At 38.4% G+C, this 27,526-nt stretch overlaps 2 protein-coding genes across 3 annotated transcripts in view; one reads left to right on the top strand and one right to left on the bottom strand.

Moving 5' to 3' along the window:
- The window catches only part of tcea1 (transcription elongation factor A (SII), 1), an 8,836-nt gene extending 2,918 nt beyond the window's left edge, over window positions 1-5,918 (top strand). The window contains exons 2-10 of the mRNA XM_058393825.1: window positions 689-751; window positions 1,345-1,450; window positions 1,532-1,634; window positions 2,280-2,425; window positions 2,643-2,699; window positions 2,808-2,962; window positions 3,560-3,706; window positions 5,158-5,229; window positions 5,339-5,918. Coding sequence (XP_058249808.1) covers window positions 689-751; window positions 1,345-1,450; window positions 1,532-1,634; window positions 2,280-2,425; window positions 2,643-2,699; window positions 2,808-2,962; window positions 3,560-3,706; window positions 5,158-5,229; window positions 5,339-5,347 — 858 coding nt within the window. The 3' untranslated portion in view covers window positions 5,348-5,918. The remainder of the gene's footprint in view (window positions 1-688; window positions 752-1,344; window positions 1,451-1,531; window positions 1,635-2,279; window positions 2,426-2,642; window positions 2,700-2,807; window positions 2,963-3,559; window positions 3,707-5,157; window positions 5,230-5,338) is intronic.
- A 2,987-nt stretch (window positions 5,919-8,905) lies between these two features.
- Window positions 8,906-20,417, bottom strand: rgs20 (regulator of G protein signaling 20). 2 transcript variants are annotated; one of them, XM_058394065.1, is made up of 5 exons: window positions 20,310-20,417; window positions 17,966-18,141; window positions 17,475-17,564; window positions 16,824-17,058; window positions 8,906-11,448 (listed from the first exon to the last, which is right to left on the bottom strand). In XM_058394065.1, exons 1-5 carry the CDS (start codon window positions 20,370-20,372, stop codon window positions 11,260-11,262), a joined length of 753 nt encoding a protein of 250 aa, XP_058250048.1. In that variant the 5' UTR covers window positions 20,373-20,417; the 3' UTR covers window positions 8,906-11,259. The 2 variants fall into 2 exon arrangements, with proteins under 2 accessions (XP_058250048.1, XP_058250049.1); XM_058394066.1 differs by having other exon boundaries at window positions 17,475-17,552.
- Window positions 20,418-27,526: the final 7,109 nt, after the last annotated feature.

Here is a 27,526-nt window from a genome sequence, read left to right as displayed (position 1 = left end):
AACTCATAGAGAACTGTACACTACAATTAAACTCATATAGAGAACTGTACACTGCAATTAAACTCATATAGAGAACTGTACACTACAATTAAACTCATATAGAGAACTACACTGCAATTAAACTCATATAGAGAACTGTACACTACAATTAAACTCATAGAGAACTGTACACTACAATTAAACTCATATAGAGAACTGTACACTACAATTAAACTCATAGAGAACTGTACACTACAATTAAACTCATATAGAGAACTGTACACTACAATTAAACTCATCAAAACAAACACAAATATAATTAATTTGTGTAAAAGTTAAAGAGAAACACACAAGCACCGAGAAGAAAGAATACATGAAACGACCGCACAGATTAAACGCATTAATTTATTTATAAAAGTATGTTTTTAAAACCATGATGGAAGGAAAAGTCAGAGAGTAAGCGAGCACAAAAAAACATAAAGCTTTAAAAGAAAGAAAGGTAATCAAAGTAATAATGTTTTCTGCTATTTAATTTTTTTACTTTTAGCCAGAATGTTCTGTATTTATCGATAAACAGTAACACTTCAGATATATAAATATTGGCTTCTTCGTAAAAAAAAAAAAAAAAAAGCCAATCAACATGCTTCTGTTTTCTGTGTTTTTTATTATTGATGTTATTATTAATATTAGTTGTTTTGTCATTATTCAGTCAGGGGCTTTGGATCTTCTCAAAGAACTGAAGAATGTGCCCATGACTTTGGAGCTGCTTCAGGTAATATATATGTGTATATATATATTGAACCCTATTGAAAACCTCTGGAATGTCATCAAGAGGAAGATGGATGGTCACAAACCATCAAGCAAAGCTGAGCTGTTTGCTGTTTTGTAAAAAGAGTGGTATAAAGTTCCCCAACAGCAATGTGAAAAACTGATGGAGAGCATGGAGCCAAAACGCATGCAGATCAGGGTTATTCCACCAAATACTGATTTCTTAATGTTATTTAGCCAAAGCATTAACACAATTTGTTTGCATTTTGTTTGATTTGAGTTATTAAAGCTCTGCAGATACTGCATGATCTTGGGTTATTTTGATGTGTTGTCATTTCCTTTAAATATACACTCTAAATAACAATAGTTATATTTTGGATTTAGGAGAAATATTGTCAGCAGTTCACAAAAAAATGAAACAAAACTGTTCATCTCACCAATACATGAACTTGTAAGAAAAAAAACATAAGAAACTGATTATTTTGCAGCGGTCTCTTATTTTTTTCCCCAGAGTTGTATATATTTTAATGTTCCATTGTTTAACTTGAACTTAGCAAATTACACATTTTCCACTTTTTTCCTTCTTCGTTTTTACAGTCGACCCGGATCGGGATGTCTGTGAACGCTATCCGCAAGCAAAGCACAGACGAGGAAGTGACATCACTGGCCAAATCTCTTATCAAGTCCTGGAAGAAGCTTCTGGGTACGTCAAAGCCTTGTCATTCTCACTGTGTAGTTCAAAACTACCTCACCTGATGTGTAATTCTTATTTCTGGGAGTACAGATGAGCCGGCTGGTGGAGACAAACCCTCTGAGGAGAAAAAGAAGGAGTCTGCAGCACCAGTCATGTCCCAGTCACAGGGTAGCCCTGAGCCCAGAGAGGAAAGGTATCCATAACCTTAGAGATGCAGTAGCCTGTTATAAGACTATCATTTGATGTAAAGGTCCAAAACCTTAACAGAGTTGAGTGTAAATAACGTGGCCACACGTCACCAAATGTCTGAGGAAGGTCCCTGTGGCGTAAGATAAGATAAGATGGAACTTTATTAATCCCGAAGGAAATTCTTTTGCCAGAGACTGCTTCAGATAAATATAAATGAAATAATCTATATATACAAATGCATTCAAAAATCTACATGAAATGTAAAATATAAATAAAAATAAATGAAATAAAATATTCTATTTATATGAAAGGTGTTCAAAGGACAAAAAGTATGGTGCTGGTCATTAGGGTCTCATATGAAACTAATAAATAATCAGATTTTTAGTAATTTGTGACAGAAATTATTGGCAGATGCAACACTGTATAGAGAAGTGAAAGACACTAGTACTTTTTTTGTGGGGTTTGTTTTAAACTCCTTTTCCATCTTTATGTATAATATTATATACTTCGTTATATATCAAATTTGCTTAAGTGTGAAAGTTGAGAAGGTAAAGATGATTTCAACTATGTTTGTACTTCTCGCTTATTTTACACATCTGTTTTCTGTGACTTTAACTTGCACCCTCCTCTCTCTCTGGGCCATCTCCAGCTCCAGCAGTAATTCAAGCAGTAAGAGCGAGGCAGTTGATATGATGCCCACCACCCACACATCCACGTTCCCTCGAGCACCAGGAACGTCCGACTCGGTGCGCCTTAAGTGCAGGGAAATGCTGTCCAATGCTCTGCAGACCGGAGGCAAGTCACGTTATACACATATGATTACTCGAGTAAAGTCGACTTAGGAGCAAGTACTTTGGCAGCCGTTCTCATATTGAATATTTTAAACGGAGGATTTCTCTTTTAGGATGCTTGTTTAAGAAGTCAGAATGTTTTATGATAGACATGTGTAGCAGGCAGTTCAAGTCGTGTGCTTTTTTTTTTTTTTTTTTTTTTTTTTTTTTTTACTCATTAGATGACCACATCACCATCGGGTCCGACTGCGATGAACTCGGAGCCCAGATCGAGGAATATATCCTTTCAGGATCCCGAGGCTGAGGCATATCTCTGTGTACTGTACGTGTTTGTGTCTTTTGCTAGCTGTCATGAAATTCCAAGCAGATCCTTGACTAAACTTCACGCATCTTCCTGGAGTTCAAGAACACCGACATGAAATATAAGAACCGTGTCCGAAGCCGAATTTCGAACCTTAAGGATATGAAGAACCCCAACTTGAGGAGGAACGTCCTTTGCGGAAACGTACCTCCAGATCGCATTGCCAAGATGACTGCAGAGGTGAGAGCAAAATGACTTGCTTTCCTAGTGCTTTTCTATTGGATGGCTCAGATGGTTAATTGTGATTGCGTATCCTGGGCTAAAATGTACCCTTCTTGGCCATGTGGCACGTGAGCTGAGCTGGGACGGGCACTAGAGTGGTTCCTTCAGGATCTTGCAGGGCTTTTTATTAAAAATGTGCAATGCAACTTGTTTGTGCCTTTTTGTGGAAAATGACTTGGTGAAATTGCAAGCATGGGCTTCATCTTTTAAACTGCTCCCAGTGAAGACACCCATTGTAATTATTTTCTGTGATGTCTGTACTCGTGTTCAATGCATGTGAATCTGATTCTCTTATATATAAATTTGCTTTTGAACATCTACGTTTCTCAATACAAAAGTATTACTTTACTTAAATTTGTTTTAAGTAATCCTGGTCGCTTTTTATAAAAGTCTCGTGTCTAACCTTAGTCATAAACTCCAGGGAATCATTTACATTCACTGGAAGCTTTTCGTTAATGGGCATCATCACAAAAACTCGCGCCACAGAGAAATGCTGTACGTATTTTATCTCTGTCAAAGCATGAACTGTATGATTGTGTGTGTGTACGCTGACAGGAAATGGCCAGTGATGAGCTGAAGGAGATGCGCAAGAATATGACCAAAGAAGCTATCAGGGACCACCAGATGGCCAAGACTGGAGGAACTGTAACTGACCTGTTCACTTGCGGGAGATGCAAAAAGAATAAGTGTACCTACACACAGGTACGTTTACACACACTGCTTTTCTTCATCTGAAGAGATTTTTTCACATTTACAATTTTAATATCCTTTGCAGAAGGATAACTAAAAAAAAAAGAGAGAGAGAATCGAAACTGATTAAGCAGATACTCAACAATCTGAATGATGCAGATAAAGGTTTGAAGTGAACAATTTCTGACGGTCACTTCACCCATTGCAGCTTTGTCATGTGCAGTGCACTAAAGCAGATTTTTCCAAAACCTCTATCTTAGATTGGTACTGACCTGCAGTAACATTTTTTTTCCTCCTGTCGTGGAAATGCGAGCATTAGGTTTATATCGGGGAAGAGGATAAAGCTGAACACAAGACAGGTTAAAATGTAGCTAGAAACAGACACAACATTTCCTGATTTATCCGAATGCTTTCTTCAACATGTGAAACGAGAGATTTGTAGGAGAACAAACAAAGCTGCATGACTAATGGTGTCATGTTGGAAAAATCTGTATGCACGTGAACGCCACCACAAAGTCATAATTATGAGGGAAGCTCTGGATTTTCCCTGAGCTCTTGAGTCTCTGAGTCAGGGGCATGTCATTCAGGAAACATAGTGGACTCGGTGGATACAGTGTCTGAATATCTACTTGTCTCCGAAGCTGATTTCAAGCTTTTTTTAAATTTAGGATTAAACAAGCTAAAAATACGAGAGCTGTCTCCAAAAATACGAGAGCATAATATTTGACGGCAAAGTTTCGTGTATTGATTAAAAACACACACGAGCAAAACACACCCCAACTCATAAATATGAACTTCTCCAGAACACACAGTAATGCTGCATAAGAGACCCATGTTCGAGGCTGATGACTTGTTGGTTTAGGAAGCATTTAAAAATGTTCACCATTTCACTGGAAATATAAACTTACCCTCGCAAAATAAAAAAGGGATATTTATGTCGCATAACATATTGTTTTGTCAATTTCATTAAATAAATGTTCACATGAGTCTTAAGTAAGTGAGTTGGCACCTTTCATGTTCTTCCCTCAATTTGTCTGTAAATTATAATTAGCGGTTCATCTTCAGAAATTATATATAGCCTGAATACACCAAACTGTTTCATCACAAAATTGAAAACGTTTTAGAGTTTCCAAGTTCATTTTCTTAAGTATTTGCATAAGGGCGGAGGTAGCGTACGGTTCAGTCAGAAAATATTCCAAGCCTGCTAGAGTGTGTATGATAATCAGACCCATAATGCACTCTGTTGCGTTTAGCAGTTTGCGTTCTTTGTGCACTGTCCACTTTCTATAGAGACTAATGCAAAACTGATAGCACATGCACCTGATCATGTGACCAGACCTAATACCTATATCGATAGGTATTACAAAGTTAACTACCAGTTAAAAGCACGATCTGTTGCTATGTACAGTTTTGTCCTTATGCTGAGATCTGAAGCTGAGACATTTTCACAATTTTCCCCTCAGGTTCAGACTAGAAGTGCTGACGAGCCCATGACCACATTTGTCTTCTGCAATGAATGCGGCAATAGATGGAAGGTGAGATTTCTTCTATATTCTTTCCCCCCTCCTTCAACTCCAAACGCCTCTATTTTCACCTTCACCTTTTTCTAAGCTGTATCCATTCATCCTTGATTTTTTTTTCCAGTTCTGCTGAAGAAGGAGCAGGCGTGCAGAGGAGTGGCTAAACTTTTGGACCATCACTTTGTAACATCAGCTGATAGGACCGTTTAGGTTTTTTGGCCTCCATCGTACCACGACGGCTACAGACACCATCAATGTTTTTTATCATTGTTTTGGTGTGGATCAAAACAATGTCCTGTGTTTTAACTTGACGTATAGCTAGGCTCAGCCGTTGGACTATGATCAGTGTCGTTTCCTTGTTTGTTCGTTTGTCTTTTTTTTTTTTTTCCTCCCTTTTAACATCAGGTTTTTATATGTAGTTTAATGGAGGTATTTTTGACCACATTCACATGTAGAAAATTTTACCTTGCTTTTACCTGGGTAAAGGAACTTACCTGTAGTTAGGCTATCTGATTTTCTTAGGTTTCACCTGATACATTAAAAAATATTGAATTTGAAATGTTGCTTTTCTGCTAGCCTGACACAAGATAGACGTAAGAAGACCCTTCCCACTTTTATTCATATTTATATGCATGATTGGCAAATTTCTACTGTGTACATTTTTTTTTCTTTTAAGAAGTAAAACATTTTTCCAAGACTTACAATCAGTGTTGTATATTTAGTGCATCTACACACTCACATGACTCGATGCGTTTCTTTCCTCACACTGCACAGGTTTAACCCCGGGTAGAGGAACAGCACATGTCTCATATCACATGAAAAGCAGGGTGTAGTTGGTTGCATCAGGTGGCCCTGAACATCAGGTGCGCAACTTATAAATAGTGAAATAAAAATCTGCTGTGAAAGATTACAATATCTGCTTTGGGGCAGAACAGCAGACCCTTTTTTTTGTTTGTCCCTCACTGATACGAGAGCCTTTATTTAAACAGCTGTATTGAAAATATCCAAATAGGGGAGGTTTAGGAATGATCAGATTATGAACATCCAGTACTAATTGTAAATCCTTGTGTGAAGCATGAGCAGTGTACAGTGTGAAACCCAGGATTCTGTATAGTCTGACTTTACAGTCAACCAGGATTCAATATTTGAAGTGTGAAAAGGCCTTTTGTTAATGCAACTGAATCAGACTCTTCATCAACATTACAAACACTGAGCAGTGTGGTTCTCCCGGATGCAGAGCTGATGCCCCGTTCTGGTTTAAGGGGTTGGTCCTAATCCAGATCGACTATTCTCGAAGCTTGTAAGCCTCCCCCTTCAGTCTACTCTGCTGTTGCAATTTGACATTGCAACCATAGCGTTCGTGTGTCTGCGCTCACATTTATACAGGCTAATTAGCATCCTCTGATGATCTCCAAACACCACCTTGGTGGCTGATGCAGACATTTGGTTACACCCATAGTTTCAAACTTAGAACAGCTCCAGCACCAGCTAGAAGGATGGAGTAAACTTTAACCAGGCATTGCATTATACATGAGCCTTCGTGGCACTGTAAGTAGTCATGTGTATATCTGACTGGGATTTTTCTCAGTTCTATCATTGAACTATACCAACCAATCCTTCAGCCTGATTTCAGCAGACCTGAATTTGGTCTTTATTATATTTTTTTGTTCATCAACAGTGTTTCTGAATTTCCAAATCAGGTTGCTTTTGCTTAATCAGAGAGTAGTTAATGCAAATCACAGGCTTGTTATTATCCTCCATCTATTCTCTACACAGCTTATCTAACTGGGTTGTGGGGATCCTAGGAGACACACCCATTCACACACTACAGACAAATTAGAGATGCCTACAGTGCATGTCTTTGGACTGAGGGAGGAAACCCCTAAGTCACATGCAAACTTCACACACATAGAAGGGGTGAGAATCGAACCCCTGTCCCTGGAGGTGTGAGGCAAACATGCTAACCACCAAGCCACCCGCAGGCAAATGTGTGGTAAACTTCCCATTTACATTTTTCACCCTTCAGAATTTTAAATGTGCTGTGGGCAGATACAGGAAGCCACTGGAGGAGGAATAGCTATGAGGTGGTGTGGGGGAGCTTTAAAAGGTGTCTCCAGTCTCAGAACTTTGTACCAGTCAGAAGTAAAGATGTTATCATACAATCATCAGGATGGAAGTGTTTCTCAAAAATATGATTTTTGCTGAAGGAAGGAAGGTAAGAAAAGAAGGAAAAAATAAAGAACAGAAAAAGAGAAAGAAAGAAAGAAAGAAAGAAGGAAGGAAGGAAGGAAATAATGAATGAAAGAAAGAAAGAAAGAAAAAAGAAAGAAAGAAAGAAAGAAAGAAAGAAAAAGAAGGAAGATGGAAGGAAAGAAAGAATGAAAAAGGAAAGAAAGAAAGAAAGAAAGAAAGAAAGAAAGAAAGAAAGGAAGATGGAAGGAAGGAAAGAATGAAAAAGGAAAGAAAGAAAGAAAGAAAGAAAGAAAGAAAGAAAGGAAGATGGAAGGAAGGAAAGAATGAAAAAGGAAATAATGAAAGAGAAAGAAAGAAAGAAAGAAAGAAAGAGAAAGAAAGAAAGAAAGAAAGAAAGAAAAAGAAGGAAGATGGAAGGAAGGAAAGAATGAAAAAGGAAATAATGAAAGAGAAAGAAAGAAAGAAAGAAAGAAAGAAAAAGAAGGAAGATGGAAGGAAGGAAAGAATGAAAAAGGAAATAATGAAAGAGAAAAAGAAAGAAAGAAAGAAAGAAAGAAAGAAAGAAAGAAAGAAAGAAAGAACGGCTGGTTCAGGAAAAGGAGAGGCCTCTGTATGGCTGCTCTAATGTAAGTGATAACAGGAACCAGTTTGTTTCCATTAAACACAGCTAGCTTTAGTAAGCAGCTGGAACCGGTGACTTGCTGTGGAGTAAAAGGGAATAAAATGCTTGGTTGTGGTGACGTCTCTCTCCTTCACATCCCACCATCTTCTTCGGACATCACGCCCTCACTGTGTAGTACTCCCTGTGTATTCTGTAAGGCAGCGTGTGAGGCAGACGAGAGGCCCGACTCTACTTTGTGTGGGACTTTCTCACACGACACATTCATGTCCTGCTTTTGCATATGAATATCTTTCCCATTTACTGTTATCAAATGGGTTTTGTTGCATTTCCTCCCACCGCCTTGATGTTTTAACAAGCCTCATATTAGTGGCTTATTTGAATAACAAACAGCTGTGAGCTGATTGTTTTTGATCTGGATAATATGTGCATATAAATAAGGCTGGTATGAGGCAGTGATTCGAAACCTCTCAAGATCATTGCATTTTTTAAAAATATATAATATTTAGGTGTTAGAGGACAGGAAATGCACGGTGTGCATGACAAACAAAATAAAAACAACAGTGAAAACAAAAACAGATTTCTTTCTTCTAAGTCTTGGTGTGGTTCTAGCAGCAGTGAATAAGTGAGCATGATGTGCTGCATGTAGCCTTTTGTGAGCTTCCCAGGTGCATCCTCTCCAGAAGAGGAGTGGAGATCCCACCATTATGCTCCATGTTAACCCCACAACACAGCACAACTGCTCACTGCAGCTCAGGTTTGTCCCCAAGAATTAATATTTGGATATGTGCAATCTGCCACCGCATGCACCTGCGGATATAAACGGAAATGGCGTGTGTGTGTGTGTGTTTGTTTAAACACAAAATCACCACAAGCTGCTAAAATTATTGTGCTTTATTTTCATCTTAAAGATTTTTTAAATGCCCACAGATGTTTTTTTTTTCCTCAGTTGAGTAAAACAGAAACAGATTACTGTAAACATTCAGATATTATTCATTTTTAAAAATGTATACTCTGTTTTGTAAACCGATCAGAAAATAACACTCTTGCGTACTTTTCACAACACCAATGAAACAAAATAAAACCAGAACAAAACAAAACAAAAAAAAATGAACCCCAGAAATAAAAATATAGGCAGTATCACATCAAAACCATTGGCTTAAATTGAGGTTGATCTATGTGGTGAATCCATCAGCTCAGATTGCACATATTGAGTAAATAATGAGCGGAAGTACCCCCATGTAACACATACTGGCAGAAGCGTGTCTGGACTCGGATCAATCGCACTTTTTGAATCGTCCCAATCTCTTGATCCTTCAAATGTCGTGACTTCGGTGATGGTAAAAAAATAAATAAAAAAAATAAATAAAGGATTATTAGGAAATAAAACAAAACAAAACACACAAATGAAGTGCAAGAATGAATTTCAGAAGTCAGGACAAATCACATCAGAAATTGATCAAAGGCCCAGAGTCCATTTCTGCGGCAAGAGTTGGAGTCAACTATTGCCATAAGAGCGATGTCACACAATTGAATGTCAAGGCACTTCCCCGAGTGAGGATCTTGTCTTTGTCAGGCAACAAAATAATTGATAAAACTATTAAAAAACAAACAAACTTGGCCACTGATTCTACTCAGTGCTTTCAGAGAATAAGCTAGTAATACCACAGTTTAACTCAACTTGGCTACTTTGGTGTCACCTACAAATAAGTCCTAAATATTTATCCATTTAGTCATTAGAATCTCCCAAATCTGCCTCTCCAAGTGTCCCTGTATTACATAAACTGTGTTTACCTCATGGAGGGTGTGTTAAGTAGCTAGAGAGTTGAGTGAAAACTAAGAAAAATGTAAAACAGCAAAAATGTACAACTCAGAGGGGCTCGAGGACAAAGGATCGATCGAAAGATATTTGATAAAATAGTAAAATACTTCCACGTTTAAAATACTCATCTCAAGACAGCTATAAGTCATTCTGATGCTTTAATACAGGATTATGCTTTCAGGTATACTGTAAGATTAAGGTATTCGCCTTCATGTGAGGTTTGGAGGTAACTGGACACTTAACAGGTTTTTTTTTTTTTTTTTTTTTTACCAGGATTACATCAAATAAAACATTTGAAATGAGTGAATGTTGCGTAAACCAAGTCAAGTCAAGTCAAGGTAAGATAAAACGACAAATAAAAAGTAATTGGTTGTGTAGTTGGTTCTTCACCAGCTCTACACTGGTGTAGCATTAGTTCATACACCAGAGAGTTTGTGTCAAGACTGGATCTCGGAGGGTATATATCACAATGTTTACCATCTATGCAAAAGGTTCAAAAGTCTGAAATACAAGGATTATATTGTTTACCTACAGGCTGCATTGTAGTATAGTAGAATATAATAGCCACCGATTTTTAAACCATCAACGAGAAAAATACTTTTTTGGCATTAAGTATATCAGTGTGAAGATTAAGTGTTTAAAGATTTGATTTTTACTTGTCTTTTTTTGTTTTTTTTTTAATATTATTTTTTATACCAGAAACGTAAGGTTTCACCTTCTGCCTTTAATAACAATTTGAAGTTTCAAGAAAAAGAAATAAAGCCCTACCATAAATAAATAAGAAAGATCTTTTCCAATTAGACATGCTAAGCTATTCCGACAGCGAACAGGTCATGGAACATTATAGTTACAGCACACAGTTTCCTTTAAATAAAGCTGATGTGTTGCCTTGACTATGATTGATCTCTGATTCTTATCTGTATTGTCTAGAACTGAGCACATCCCCTATGTTACCCATGATTCCCTTTTCTTGAAATTTTCTAAGACAAGAGAAAATATATTACAAATTCATAAATATATCTAATGTGTATACTGTAAATAACCCCACACTGGGCATCACATCATCTTCGAAATTAAAAAAAGAAAGGGAATGAAAACAATTCAAATCACAAAGAAAATAAATAATTTGGTCTTAGAAATATGAAAATGCGCTGATAATCCTTTGGAGCTTCTTGCTATGTTGATTTGTAGCAGTACTTGTGGTATTGAGCCCTCAGGAGATTTGAGACATTGATTTAAAATTCCAGTGACCTGGAGACCTGAGTGTCTTGTTCAGGTACAGATCTCTAATGTGGAAAATCCCTGGGAGGACCCACTGTAAGGTCCTTTTAAACAAACTCCACATAATGAAAAAAAAGGAACCCAAAATGAAGATGGGGGAAGGGAGAATTCGAGTGGGATCACAGAGATTTTAGGATTCGGGACATTGCTCCGAGACGCTCTTGAGGAGGTTTTTGTAGACAGGGGAGTTCATGAAGCGTGGGTACGAGTCTCTTTGCATTAACGTGTAAATCTGGAGCTGGGCATCATCAAACGTGTGAGACGTGGGCTCCAGCATGTTCCTGTTTATTACCTCCCGAACGCGGGAATCCAGGCTCACCTGAAACAAAATCATTCAGTGTTATTGAAGGTATAAAAAAATGATAGAAAACATCATCTGAAATACTATATAAATACATAATATATAAGCAGTGTATAGTTTTTGCATTTTACCTTCTGTCACACACCTGACCTTGAACTGGGAATCTTGGAGCACTTTCTTTTCTTATATTTATTCATTGCATTATGCCTCATTTAACATTTGCTTAAAAAAGCCCTACAGGATGTAAATGAGCAGTTGAGGGTCAATAATCTTGCTCACGGACCCAACTGTGGTAACTTGGTGGTCGCAACCTTTCCAATTGGTAGTCCAAAGCCTTAAGCACTGAGCCACAACATTCCCAGTAATTAAAATTCATGAACACAACCATGACTGAAATCATTTTTACATAATATATTACAACTTTGCTTGGCATACCTCTGGCTCTTTGTTACTAGCTTACTTACCATTGGTCCATCCAATGAGCTACACATATTTATAACCCACTGTCCAGGTTTACACTTTACACTCATTACTGTACTTCTCCACCTCATGATTGTGACACTATATACACTACATGGCCAAGTATTTGGACATCTATCCATCACACCCTAACGTGCCCATTTCAACCATGGGCTTTAATACAGAGGTCAACATTTGCTGATATCACAGCATCCTCTCTTCTAGCAAGACTTTCCACTAGATTTTGGAACATGGAAGTAAGAATTTGTGTTCATTTGTCCGCAATAGCCTTAGTGAGGTCCGATACTGATGTCAAACGAGAAGCCTTGTCAGTAGGGTTGAGGTCTGGGGTGTTGGTCCCTCAAGCTCTTCCAGATTAATCTTGGCAATATATTGCCATATATCTTGACATATATCCATGGTTTCCTAACGCATACACATAATTTATGACATAAAAAAGTGCTTTCAACTACTGTAGACTCTATATTTAATCAAATAAATTAAGGATAAAATAGTTTAATAATTTAATAATTTATCCCCTTTCTCTTCTTTTGTAAAGCTGCTTTGAGACAATGTTCATTGTAAAAGGTGCTATACAAAATAAATTGAATTGAATAGAATATATTTCACTCAAAACAACAATTCGAGTATAGACGTTCCCAAAATAGCCACAGTCACATTGTTGCTTGTCGTCAAGGTATGTAAGAATGGATCAGAATTGATAACTGTGATTTTTTAGGTGCTCTTTTGAGCAGTATTTGCTTGTCCTTAAACAAACAAAAAAAAAATAATGGAAGCTTCTGAACATTGCTCAAGGGAATCAGACTTCCACTGAGTTTGCTCTCAACTTTCTCAGTCACTCCAATGCCAGTGGCCGATTGATATCGTTCTATTGTGCAATCTAATGTAAACCTCTATGTGAAGGAATAAAGACTTCCCCCTTAATAGGCTTTAAAAAATCTTAAATAAACTTCTACATTAACCCTGTTTACCAAGGACCACAAAGTGGGCTAGTGCATCTAGTATTTATAGCTTAGGAACTCCAACATCACGATAACCAGCGACTAAACTGGTACAGAAGCAATCAGGGAACAAGTACATGACTCATACCCTAAGTGTCAGTAGGGAACTACACCTCACGTCTCTGGAGTACTGGATCACCTGCGGTTAAATCTTTGCTACAAAACTACTCCAGTCTCTACTGCCATTGTCCATTTGTTACAGTTACGTTTCCATTTTTTAAATTCCCTGTTAGATTTGGAAGGAGCAGGCAATTTCAGTTTAGATAACTTGGTAGAATAACTTAAAATTTGCACATCCTGTATTCCCTCAAGTCAACAGAATCCACCTCATGAAGATATCACTACTGGTGATTTGCTCCTTTGCACAGAAGGTAGCATTATGACAACACAAATGGTATTAGACTGGACAACAAGGGGGGGATATTTACTTGGTCAACTAAGTGCCTCCAATTACCACATGCCTGCTGATCAGGAGAAAGCCCAAGTGTTAAATAGGAAATTGTCACTCCTACCTTTTATAGTGCCCTAACGGAGGTGTACAGCAAAAAAGTGCTATTTATTTGTCCCCTCATTGTCCAGGAAATTGCACAAGTGTTCTGCTGGCACTATCCTGTCTCATAGACATATTTAAACACTCTTTGCTACTGAAAAGCAAAGCTATGGAGTTTGTTTAGCAGGGTTTTACACTTCACTTCCTGTGAAGGATAGCAGGCTATGTCTATGCATAGATTATCTGATCATGGAATCCTGCATAGATTATTTTAACACCGAAAACTATGGCAGAAATAAAACCCCAAATTATAAATGAGCAGTTGACAGTTTGGGATTTTTCTTACATTTCTGGCAATGCTGGGATTTAAACTTTACAACCTTCACAAAGTCATCTCACAAGCTACTTCTCAGATATTGCCACTTCTTCAGCAGAGGAGGACAAATCACGAATTCATTAGCAAGCCCACCAGGCAAGAAGACACTAATGAAAGTGTATTTACATTTTACATTTATGGCATTTGGCAGATGCTGTTATCCAGAGTGACTTACAGAAGTGCTTTCATTGATGCCGCTTCACTAGGTCACAGACTAAGAATACCACCAGTCTAAAAACTCTGTTTTACTCAGAAATATAGCAAGAAATGCACAATCTCTTTAAGTGCTAGTTTATGTATTTCAGGAAGGATGTCTAAGGAAAGTTCATTCTACCACCTACTGTAGGTGCCAGAACAGAAAAGAGTCTTGATGAGGACTTTCCATGTACTCTGGGCAATTGTGGGAACAACATGTTCTCCCGTGCCTGCGTGGGTTTACTCTGGGTACTCTGGTTTCCTCCCACAATCCAAAAACATGTACATTAGGTTGGTAATTCTAAATTGTCCATAGGAGTGAGTGTGAGTGGTTGTCTGTCTATATGTGGCCCTGCAATGGACTGGCAACCTGTCCAGGGTGTACCCCTGCCTTTCACCCAATGTGCACTGGGATAGGCTCCAGCAGACCCCTGTGACCCTAATTAGGAATAAAGCGGGTATAGACAGTGGATGGACGGATTTCTGGCATTTGGCAGACGCCCTTACCCAGAGCAACTTACAATTTAACAATCTCTTTTTTCCCCCCAACTGAGTAATTGCGGGTTAAGGGTCTTCCTCAGTAGTAGCTTGGTGGACCTGGGATTTGAATTCACAACCTTCTTATCAGTTGTCTAACACCTTAACCACTAAGCTATCACTTCCTCACATTGTGTTGAACAGAATCAGAAACAGTTAAAATAACAAATGTCCAACTAGTTAAATAGTTGTATTAAGACTAAGGACATCTCTGCCCAATAATTATTCTCTTCTTTTATTACTACATAATGTTTGTGCCACTGGCTTTTTTTTTCAGCTATGATGAGACTTGGTGTTTCTTCTCTCATCGCACATAAAATATATCAGACTAGCATCTTTTCTTTTGTGCATTAGACTTTATTGTGCTCAGGCCCATCAGTTTTACCACATGCCTGTGTTCTGCTCTGTCACGTGTGTAGGCTAAAGGTAAATTCCTTCCATCAACCATATCACCTCTTGGCTGAGAGGGATTGGTAAACACAGGCGTGTTACACCAGCACATTAAATTTAAACATGCATACAAAGTGAAAACCTTTGCTTTGTGAAAGTCAGAAGGGAATAATATTTTTGGTTTCTCTGATTATTGAATCTGATTGTCCTCCACGCAGCAACAAATAAAGCTAATAGTTTGGATATGAAATCGGCTTTTCCTGGATGCTAATTGATTTATTAATTCCTGTAAAGCCTTAATGTTGCATAAAGTTTCATTACTCTATCTGTTTAGTCCCAACAGCCTTTGAGCAGCTGCATGATGTAAAATAATTCACAAAAATCGATCCTCAGAGTGCAATAAATCTAATTTGTATTTGTAATGGTGGTCAGTGGAAGACTGTGTGTATTACCACTAACGGAATCTACAAATAATCATGCCCTATGGCCTTGATAATGCTCGCCTCCCAGTTTCTAGGCATTTGTTACATGTGTCTTCCACCAGTCCACCATTTTGTCTTGGGCTATGTCATTTCAATGGTATTTGAAAACCGATATGCACATTTAACTTCCTCTCCTTTGCTCTGGCTGCTTGATTCCATAAATCTAATTCATTGTAGAGCTTTTGACATTGCAGTATTATCTTAAAGACAAGACAACCTTTTGAACATACAGTATGTGCAACTACAAAGTAGGAAAATGAAATATGCTGGTGGTTAAGCTGCCTTTAGAGAATTGGAAGAAACCTAAGAACCTTTTAGAGCCATCGGTACAACCTTGAATACTTGACCCCAGACAAGCCAGGGGCTGGGAGGTAATTCTAATCGCAGTTGATTTCTAAAGACTTGTGTTGATTTATTTAAAAAATCAGGTACATCATGAAAGTACATTTAGTATTCAGTAATGGTATCTGGGCACCACCCACAGACTAACAGGCAAATCAAGAGAAGGAACTTGACCAATAACAGGCAGAGATTACCGCTCAACATTGCAATAACTTTCCTACACAACACTCTTCTGTTGTTACTGCACTGCGACTCTGCTGTGTATTTTCTTCTGTCTAGGTGTTGTCTCACACTCACTGCACTTTATGTAGTCATATGCACTGTTCTATTTTACTCTTATGGGTCACAAGTTGTGTACAGAAGTGATAATAAACACCCACCTGACTTTTTTGACTGTTTTTTTCCCCCAAGGTTGAGTACACCCAAAATTCGCTTATGTTTTTCACTCACAGTTTTCACTGATTTTTTAGTGCATTCTGCTGATCAGCCTTCGTAATTTTTGAGAATCCAACCAGTCTGTGGTTCCACACATGTTTGACTACTGATCAGAAGGGTGTGAGTTCAAATCCCAGGTCCACCAAGCTGCCACTGCTGGGCTCCTGGGCAAGGCCCTTAACCTTCAATTGCTCAGATGTATAAAAGGAGATAAAAAGCAGTATATGTAACCCAAAATCATCAGTCCAGTCAATTAGTGCCAGGGTTTCAGGTCTTATAAGTTTAGGTCATCTTTGCAAAGTCTTCTCATAGTTCTTTCTTTACATGTTTATTAGTTTCTGCATGTTGGACCTGTTAGATTTCGCATTTGATTTGTAGTCAGCTTCATGCTGTATGAAACACACTTGGTGTGTTATTTCTGTATTAACCTGGAACTCATTCAAGGTTCCAAAGTATTACATAATTTAAAGCCTATTTATAATTATGAAATCATAGTGAATACACTAGTGGTATTTATTTTACGTGTACAGCAATTGCATTTCTATATTGTTATGTTTTAGTCATGACAAAAATGGAGACCCTTAGAGAGACAGAATGGCCCGTGCTTTCCGGTGATATTCAATTTAGACTATTCCACATTTGCACACTCACACAAAAACACACACCTCTTTGGGTGAGAGGATGGAAATGTAGTCCTCATATATGAGGCGTGCCTTCTCTGAGATGATGCTCTTGTTGGTCTCCTTGCTGAACTCTTCACAGGCTAGCCAGAAGAGCAGGTTCTCCTCACTGAACTCTGTGCGCAGAAATTGCCGAAAGGCGCAACGTCCAGCAGGGCAACGCATCAGCTTGTCAAAGGATTGCCCCCATGAGCACACTTCATCCATAGTGGGTTTTGGACTGCAAAAATAAAGTGTGGGGGGGGTTATTCAAAACCGTTCACCATGTAACAGCTACAGTGAGGCACATGAGGCATTAACATCAGATTTTATCTCTGGGGAGAAAAAGTTGTTCTTGCGGTTGTACCGTAAAGCACAAAAGAAAAGAAATAATTTGTAGCACAGATACAGTAATTAAATGCATCGTGTGAGGAATTTCTTAAAGTTATTTTGTGCCACTTAAATACTTTAAATTCTGTGTATTAGATTGGTGTAATCCCCTGTATTCAATATAATAAACATTATTGAGTGTAATATTCCCATTAGATCCCTTAATTATAAAGCTTTGCTAAATGTTTTACATCACTCCCACTAATTATGCTAAAGGTAATTACATCTTCCTGAGGTTTATCTAATTTCCAACATGAATTAACCAACCTCTCCTCACAGTCACCAGGGTCCTCAGCTTTGACGTCGTGCGAGGCTTTTCGGTTCCTCTCCTCCCTGTCTTCATTCCTAACAGTGAGACTGCAAGGTATTAAGCACATCATGATCCGAAAGAGACACTACACACAGGAAACTAGGAAGCCTTGAATCAGCTTTTAGGGCCTGCTTACAGTTTAGCATTATTATTGAACATTTTTACTCCTAATGACTAACCTGGATGCCCATCTTTGTGTCCACTGCTAGGCGACCAGGACAAGTTTGGTGGACATACAAAGTGATGCTTAGTATATAACCTCTCATTATACAGTGATGCCACGAGCGTTATAGCATAATGCACACATGGCCAGTGTGGCTGTAGCATTCTTTCTCTCCAAGAAATAAGACATCTGACTCACCTCATTTAAATCTTAGCAATGACTCAAGCTAAATTCTCAATCACTGTGCAGATGAGGTTCAGTGTGAAGGAATGAGAAGACTCGTACCATGAGCAGCTACAGCAGCAGCACCAGCAGAAACAGCAGGCATTTGAGGCACGCTCGCCCTGACCAGCCTGCTCATGCTGGGCTGGCGCCGTTCCCGTCGTTGTGCCTCCCGCCACCAGCTCCTGCTGCCCCGACATCTGCCTCTTTCGCATCTCCATCCTCTCTGATCCCATGGGCTGCAGAAGACACCAGACCACTGAGACGCACAGCCAACATCGCATACACTCTACACTGCTACAGTCTTATCTAATTAACAAATGAAACCGGTGGCTTGTTATGCAATAATGAGGACATGGCAGGTGGAGGAGGTTTTTGATCATCTTGCATTTTCAGGTTCTTCTTCTTCCATTGTCAAGTCTTTTGACATTTTCCGGTTCTTTCAGGCATTGCATTTATTTAAAAACATCATCTACAACAACTCAAGAATGGAGAAGACTCAAACAATTATTTACAATTACTTTCCATGCCCTTTGCAACGGAATGACTGGATCAATACAAATTAATCTTACTCCATGAGCTGACAAATGATAGTGAATCTTTGAGCATAGGCATGTTTCAACTAGACCATAAATAAAGCTGTTCTAACATGTCTTATGCCACACTCCCCCACAAGCTGTGATATCTCCTCTGTTTCTGTAAAAGGAAGGAGCACCTCCTATTTGATGCTTGTGATCATCTCATTATATGTTATGCATTCTATTTCTTCTGTATTATTACATGTTCTTTTTCATTATATATTATACATTCTTTTTCTTTTTAATCAAGGACATCATTCACAAACTGTAAAGCATTAAAAACTTAGTTATGTGGATCACGTTGCACTTTTCTATCTATTACGGAATTCTGTCTATTACTAAAATTGAAACTTGATGCAATGATTTGTTTTTACTTTTCTGTTCCTACAGAAACCGGAAAGGAAGCCTTTTCGGCTTCCTTTCTTGTCGTTTCTCATTCTAACTTTGGAAACATTTTCCAGTGAAAAAGTATATGATGCATTTCTGCACAATGCTCAAATCTCCATAACACATTCAACACCAACACTACTTCCACACCTCTTTCTTCTTAGCCACCTTCTTAGCCACTCTGTAGCCTGAAACGTAATTAATTAATAAAAAATGAACTGATTAATTTGCTTGCTTATCAAAGACTTTTTTTTGCTGTCAATTATTTTATTTTTTGACCCATCCAACTAGTTCTGGCACGAACAATACATTTCATTCATTTCGAACCACCCTAATTTAAATTAATTGATTGACGATCGTACGTAAAAAAAATTTTTACGTACCCATTTTCTTTTATTATTCAGGTTGCTTTGCCTTTCTCACACCTATAGATATCAATCCTCCATGCCTGATGTGTAGCTGTAGTGGCTGCTGATTTAACAGTGGGGATGTTGCTGTGTGCTCCATTCAAGCACTTACAGAGGCTGCTTTCATGAGAAATACATCTTTAGAACTTTATAAGTGCTCAATAAGAAATAGATTATTTCTCAAATATGTTCTTTTCACTCCACAGTCCTCTGAGTTCAGATCCTTTCATAAGGAGCCATCCGGCTAAAATTCTTAGTGCTGAATTGACAGGCTAGTGATCATTTCGCTCCAGATATAGGCTGTGACACTGTGTATGTTAATTCCACACTTCTTTTTTTTTTGCTGTGTATGAAGGGTAAAGCTGTAAAGCTGTAGTATTCAGTGAGGAGGAGGAGGAGGAGGAGGAGGAGGAAGAGGAGGAGGAGGTGGGGGCGCATCTCCAACTGCAGTCTGAGCTCTTCATCAGCGATCACTGCCTTTCGGTCCATGAGCAACGATGCCAGTGATGTTTAGTGTTCTCTCTCTCTCTCTCTCTCTCTCTCTCTCTCTCTCTCTCTCTCTCACACACACACACACACACACACACACGTACACACAAAATCACTCATATGCTGAACACACGGGTCCTATTAGGCTACTCATCTACAGCTGGCCTATAGCGATGGGTGTAAATGGGTTGCCAGAAGAAACCCCGATGCGGAACAGGAGGGGAAAAATTAAATCAGGAAAATTACACACAGCGTGAAGCGTATAAACCCTTAACCGCGACGCATGAATGAAAATGAACAGTAAGTCGTTTTTAACCGGTTGAACTGCTCGATTTGACAGTAAAATGAAACAACCAGTGGACATGAAAGTGGCCCCAGTGAAGGGCTCCAGCATCATCTCTCTCCATCGGGAAGAAGACATCTCTGGCAAACGAGTCCGACCTCACACATGCCATGCCGCTCTCAAACGTCAAAAAAACCACAAACGACGCCACGGAATCGACATTTTTGTACATATAGAGAAAAGCTGTCATGCCTCATACTTACAATTTCACCATGTATGCCCAGAGATAAGAGATAATTCTTCGCCTTGATTACATCGGTTGGCATAAGGATTCCTTTTTTTAAAGACCGGCCGCTTGTGGTCAGTGCGCATGCGTGCCTCCCGCAACTCGCGGTGGCGGTAGCGTAAAATCCACTGCATGCCACCGACGCGTTGTGAGCCTTCAATGAGCGCGTTTAACGTGTCTCTGTGGCCTGATTCCTCTTTAAAAAACACGAATGCTATTATTATTATTATTATTATTATTATTATTATTATTATTATTATTACTACTACTACTACTACTACTACTAGTAGTAGTAGTACTATTGTAATCCTAAACATAATAACTAATACAATGTGCAAATTATACCTTACCTATGGCACGATAGTACAGAAGTAATGAATATGTTATGTGGGCTTTGGGAGAATAGGTCAATAATAATAATAATAATAATAATAATAATAATAATGCAACTACTACCATTACTTATCATCATCATCATTTGCACAGAGTTGCTGCATGAAGCCTTGCCACCTCACAGCTCAAAAGTCAACACGTTCAGGTATAAGCTACGGTCTGGGTATGTGTAGATTTTCTGCCCATGTCCTCTCAATTCTCTGGTTTCCTTCCACCTCCTAAAAACATGCCAGTTGGTGGAGCTGTCAGTTAGCTAGGATCAATTGCTTCTAGATGTAAATGAGTGTATGAATGTGTATATATGGTGACCGACGATTGGCTGGCATCCCATACAGGGTGTATTCTTTCTTCTTCTTCTTCTTGGCTGGCATCCCATACAGGGTGTATTCTTTCTTCTTCTTCTTCTTCTTCTTCTTCTTCTTCTTCTTCTTCTTCTTCTTCTTCTTCTTCTTCTTCTTCTTCTTCTTCTTTTTCTTCTTCTTCTTCTTTGCGTGAATTTCACTCTGAGCCTCATTGAAGACTAAATCTATGCTTGTCCTATGTAATCACTACAATTTTATTGTTAAAGCCTTCAGCTCTACCAGGGTTTAGTAGACCGGTGATGGCGGTATGTCTTCGTAAAAAGCGAATGAAATTCTGTTTTCTGCTGTAGGCAACATGTTAGACCACTCTGATTCAGAGGGTAGAATTTGTGAAGATACCCACGATAATATTTCTTCGCTTTTATTCCACGTAATACTTTCAAGACCAGGTAGCTTGCCACATGAGGCCTGTATATTATTCAGATAAACAGACATATTGCGCGTCGTCAAACGAAAGCCGAGACTCTGTCCATGGTCCTGAAACTACCATGTTTCTTTCATGTTCCTCCTTAATCAGCCGGCAATACATAACTGTAACTAAATATCTACTAACTGTACATTGCTGTAAAGATTTGTCCCAAGATCCAAATCAGGAATTGTTCATTCTTTTTTTTTTATCAATTAAGTGTAATTTGAAAAGCACGACAAAGGTTCTATGCTCAGGAATTCTGACATGTGATTTAAGGGCGATTTAACGCATTATGGTATAGCACCTCTTAATAAGCTTAATAAGGTTTCCTTAGCTGTCCGAACTCCGATGATTTTTTTCTAGAATTCCACACAGAGTGGTTTTTGTCATGGCTCGAAATAAAACCCTTTTACGAAGCTAAGCTTAAACTATCTAAAGTGCCCTTGAAAGCACACTTACAATTGTATATATGGCAACGTTTTGTTTGGAAAATATTGAATTAGTGTCTTGGTGCAAAACAGTTGATGACCTAATATTTTCTCTGTGCTGGTTTTATAGGTGTATAATAATCAATAAGTGATCATGTGATACTCGGGGGAGTTAGTCAGACTTGCAGCTGATTTAAATGAATATTAGTTAGATACATTATGATTAATTAAGTCTGCACGAATTAGATAGGTCTCGATACATGATTTGATGTCAGAATGGGGTAACATCTGTCACTCTGTAACACATATGGTCACGCCACTGTTTGAAGTACTACGAAGGATCTACATTTGCACATAGTGCAATACTGGCATCTGCTGGTACTATGTCATAACACAGTGATTAAACCCCCTGTCCAACATCATATGATAGGAATAGGGTCAAAAAAAAGGTATTATTTACAGCTTCCTCAGGATTTCTCAAAATGTAGAAGAGTATAATTTTTTTTAAAAGAATTATATATCTATAAATTTGGGAGAAAGAGAGAGAAAATAAAGAAAACAGAAAGAGAGATAGAGATAGAGGCGTTGTGTAAGCTCTAGGTGGCGCTCTGGGTCCACACTCATACATTACACGTAGATAAAAGGGTTAGGAAAGTTGTTTAATTATTTTCCTTATAAATTTGTTTACACAAACCATTGCTTTTCCTATAAAAATGTTCTGAACATAACACAGTTGATAAACAAAATCTCAACAACAAAAATCTCAGGTGATAAAGTATGGACTTTAGTTACATGGTTAAAATTTATAATACAAATCAACGTTGTCCAAATCAGCATGACTGACAGTTCCACCCAGAAGCAACACAGCTACAACTGTTCTCTGCTGTATTTTATTGTAGGAATGATTTATAGTTACGTGAATTCATTTTACAGATGTTTTGCATTAAAAGTATAGTGAGGCAAAATATAGTTCAGGTAATGAATCCAAATTCAAAACGTATAGGACAATCGACCAGAAATGACGATTTCACACCAGTCCAGGATATTGCCTCTTCCCAGCAGCAGAGGTCACAATCACTGGAACACTAGCATAGATTTAGATTTCCACTCCCTGTTAATATCTTGCTTGTTAATTTCATATCAGCCCAGCATGTGCCACAAGACAAGTCCTACCATTCTCAGCATCTGTGCAAGAAACCATGAGATTGCTTGCAATGTGCAATTGCTATGTTCTTTATTTAATTTCAGCTCAAAACAGTTCACTGGTCATGGAAGAACTAGTGCATGTACATTGGAATAATACAAGCACCATAAGCCATAACTATGTACACTGAAGTACTTCAGTCTGAAATCATTACCCTCCTGGTCACTTAGTCTCGTCATGTACTGGGAAGGACTAGACCTTGCTGAGAACTGACTACCTGCTGTCAGTGCCAGAAATCAAGGAAATGGAAGACAATGTAAAGGCTCTGAGTCATGTTTCTTCCTCTGCTTCTCTCAAACCACAGACGTTTTCTTTTTGAATAAAAAGGAAAGAGAGCTCAGACCTTGCACTGACAACAGGGGTCTGATTGCAACTACTGTCAAGTGCAGATATCTCTTGCTAATGGTTCCATCAGCACCCAATTGAGGAGCCAGAACCGAGTTAGGTTTACATGTTACATAAAGCCTCATTTAAATCAGAGAGGGGAAAGAATGGAAAACCCCAATCATCAACTCTTCAGCGCATTATGAATGATTGGTTAAGTTCTATGGGCTGGTGAATGTGATAATGAAGTGCTCTGAGAATAGGACCATTTTTTAAAGCATGTATCTAGATTATGTTCTTTTTTTCCCCATGCTGAGAACAAGAACACATGTCAAATCCTTACCAAACAGCTAGGAAATTGCTCAGTGAGTTTCTCAAACCCTCAGTAAAATTCTTCAGATTCAATCCAGATGTCCATAGAGTCGCAATAGATAAGATCAAGGTGACTGCAGTAACATCCTGATCTCAGCCCTAAATAACAGGAACTGCAGGGGTGTCTGGGATTTGCCGCATTCCCTTTATATAGAGTTTTGGCACAACTCTGCCAGCTTTCCGGAGTCTCAAGGCTCATTTCACTAGTACTCAATCTTCACCGTGATTCCCCACTACCCCTTAAAATGTCATACTGCTGATTCAGTTGCGGTGCCATGGCAATCTCACTAAACTACATCCATGTGCCTTGGAAACAGAATTTTTTGGTCATCAAGGCAGATGAGAGCCAAATGTACTTTCTTAATTATTTCAGTAAAATTTTGCTAGAAAAAACAGTCCAACAGTCCCACATAGAAATAGATTATCTGTCCTGTGAGTACATATCTGTCATTGTCTGCTTTTCAAAGTAATCTACAGGTGATACCCTGAACCGAATCTAACGTTAACATTCAACTGCTGGTGCTATGGCATCCCTGAAGATTTACCTTATATGTCTGGAAATACTTCTGCCAGCAGCGGAACATCAAAGGCATCAGAGCTTTTTCATGGTATCTTCCACAAATGAATAGTCAAATGGAGTGCTTGAGCCAGGGATACCAATATACCTCACATCACACTGCTGGAACAATCAGCAACACTGGGAAATATGATGGAATTTCCCTCACTCATTTTACCATGGAGCTTTCTCCATTCCAGTGTGTGTGGAGTTATCAATCCCATTATTTCCATAATCTGGAGAGCCAACAGAGATCTGTGTCATTGATGAGTGTATGAGGAGAAGTAACCATTGAATGCAGGACAAGCAGTGAGACACTGAATGTTTCAAGCAGACAGAAAGACCGAAAGGTCAGATGGACTGGATGTCCATCTCTGCCTGACATTAGCTTCAAGAATGTTAAGTGTAAGGTTTTGACACTAATCAGAGTGGTTAATACTATGTCCTATCGGACATTTTCCATTACTAAAATCAGTATTTCAATCTATCCAGGAACCAGCATTGGGATCTGAATTGCCCCCACCTCTGGAGATCTCTAATACCTAGTGTGGAGCTTGCTTGACTCCATGGGGTAAGGTCACTACATCCAGTATATTGCCAAAAGTTTTGGGACACCCCTCCAAATCATTGAATTCAGGTGTTGTTTTTCAGGGGTTGGGTTTGGCCCCTTAGTTCCAGGGAAAGGAACTCTTAATTCTTCAGCATACCAAGACATTTTGGACAATTTCATTTGGGGATGACCCCTTCCTGTTCCAACATGACTGTACACCAGTGCACAAAGCAAGGTCCATAAAGACATGGATGAGCGAGTTTGGTGTGGAGGAACTTGATGAGTCCTGACCTCAACCCGATAAAACACCTTTGGGATGAATTAGAGCGGAGACTGTGAGCCAGACCTTCTCATACAACATCAGTGCCTGACCTCACAAATGTGCTTCTAGAGGAATGGTCAAAAATTCCCATAAACACACTCCTAAACCTTGTGGAAAGCCTTCCCAGAAGAGTTGAAGCTGTTATAGCTGCAAAGGGTGGGCCAACTCCAGATTACATTCATGTGCATGTAAAGGCAGATGTCTCAGTTTTAGAATGGCTCAGATTCAGTGTAGTGCACTGGTGTGCAGTCATATTGGAACAGGAAGGGGTCATCCCCAAACTGCCAAAGTTGGGAGCATGAAATTGTCCAAAATGTCTTGGTATACTGAAGCATCAAGAGTTCCTTTCACTGGAACTAAGGGGCCAAGCCCAACCCCTGAAAAACAACACCTGAATTCAATGATTTGGAGGGGTGTCCCAAAACATTTGGCAATATAGTATATACTATCTGTATGTTGTGTATATGTAGCATTGTATATGTTTGTACCAGTCTGCCTGGATTTTGTAAATAAACACTTTCTGCATATTGATCCTCAACCTTATCTTGAGTCCAGTGTGTTACAAAGTACAGGATACAGTTGTTGAAAGTACAATACTTATTTAGTACTCAGTACTAACATTTACTCCAACATGGATGAGCAGTATAGTTAGTTAGTTAGCTAATTAGTAAATTACTTAACTCATCTTCCCTATATGCCCTACATTGTATTCATTTTGAAGGTAGGATTCTGAGATTCAGAATAAAGGAAATAAAGGAAAATATTAGGATCAATAGTATATTTTTTGGTGTCTCTTCAACCATTTATTTAAATTACCTGGTGGTTTGAAGCCAATATTAAGTCTTTTCTCATTAATTATATGTCAGTGAACATTTTATCCAATTTGTCTTGATCTAGGTCAAAACTGACTCAAAACTCTTCTCTCTGACCTTTATGATAATTGCCCTCTGAAACAATGTATAAGGAATGAATCCTGGGTAAATGGACATACCTTCCTCAACCTGAAAATGCTACAATAATCATACAATTAGACTCATAGAATATATCAAGTCTCAAACCCTAAAGGTTTTTTGGTTTGTCCATACAGGGGAAACCTTAACCCAGATTAGAATCCTATAACAAAGAGATACTTTCAGGCAGAACCTATTTAAAAGTTAAAAACTATAGATTGTCTAAAGTACCCCCTTTTCTCAGAACCCCTATTGTATAGTTGTATGAAGTTATATATAGAGAGAGGTGTGATGGAAAACCTCTCTTGCATTAATAATCATTTATCTCTCATCTCATCTCATCTCATCTCATCTCATCTCATCTCATCTCACCTTCTCTTACTTCACTGGTTACCTGTAGGTGTGTATAATTTCTTATAGAAAAGCTAATTATCAAGAGCAGTGGTCCAATTTGATCACTACAGTGTGTATTGTACCTGGTATTAAACCTCTACATTCATTATAAAATGGCTAAAGTAAGGCAGGTTCTTTTTACTATGTACTTCTTTGGATGGGGTAAATGGTCCAGTTTACTGATGGAGTACATTATACAGGTTTGTCCACTGATTCCTTTACAGTCTGAAAACCTTTCCAACACTGATGTAGTAGCAATTTCATCCATCTCTCTTAAGTGTAGGTGTGCATTTGTCTTGGTGTGTTGTATTTTACCCAAACCCATATTTCTCCTGATTATATTACTCTGATTTTGGTAGTTACTCAATCTATTATGGATGCTCCTTGTATGATAATCTTGCATTCATTTTACCCCAGAGTAAAATACCACTGTCATTTTTTTTAATTTTTTATACTACTTACTGTATTGCCATTTATATAGAACTGCCTGCCAAATGAATACGTTCAGTGAACATAAACTTGCATAATTTCCCTGTGCAACCTTTAGGTTTATGTAGCTAATAAAAAGATCATTTATGATTTTTTGGAAATCATTTTTTGGAAAATATATATATATTTTTTCAACACTGCAAGAGATGACTCAACACTGCATGAGGTGAAGGTGTGAGTACACCCCTGTAGTGTTTTTCCTGAGGGCACTGTGGCACCGCTCTGACCCTCGAGTCTGTCTCTTCTCTGTTTCAAGGCTGATCGCCTTTAAGATACATGTTTCAAAATGACGAAATTAGCATTAAATGGATCAACACTGAATATATGATTACCCTAGTGAAGTAATTGGCATTCAGTACAGTCTCCTGCTCATATTATTCTCCAAGATTGAAGAGCAAATGCTTCATTTTTCTCTCTTTTGTTCTCTCTTCAGTTAAAATTA

This window comes from Hemibagrus wyckioides, linkage group LG07 (assembly GCF_019097595.1).
Source record: "Hemibagrus wyckioides isolate EC202008001 linkage group LG07, SWU_Hwy_1.0, whole genome shotgun sequence".
NCBI lineage: Eukaryota > Metazoa > Chordata > Actinopteri > Siluriformes > Bagridae > Hemibagrus > Hemibagrus wyckioides.
The sequence above is the reverse complement of the archived record's forward strand: the minus strand, read 5'-3'. Positions and strand labels throughout refer to the sequence as shown.

What these genes read in the sequence shown, in the direction of transcription:
- rgs20 (XM_058394065.1), bottom strand. Translation starts at nt 20,372, where the DNA reads ATGCCAACCGATGTAATCAAGGCGAAGAATTATCTCTTATCTCTGGGC. An exon ending in TGCTGCTGTAGCTGCTCATG is followed by an intron (nt 17,565 to 17,965) that starts GTACGAGTCTTC and finishes AATACCTTGCAG; the next exon opens with TCTCACTGTTAGGAATGAAG. An exon ending in CCATCCTCTCACCCAAAGAG is followed by an intron (nt 11,449 to 16,823) that starts GTGTGTGTTTTT and finishes ATTTTGTTTCAG; the next exon opens with GTGAGCCTGGATTCCCGCGT.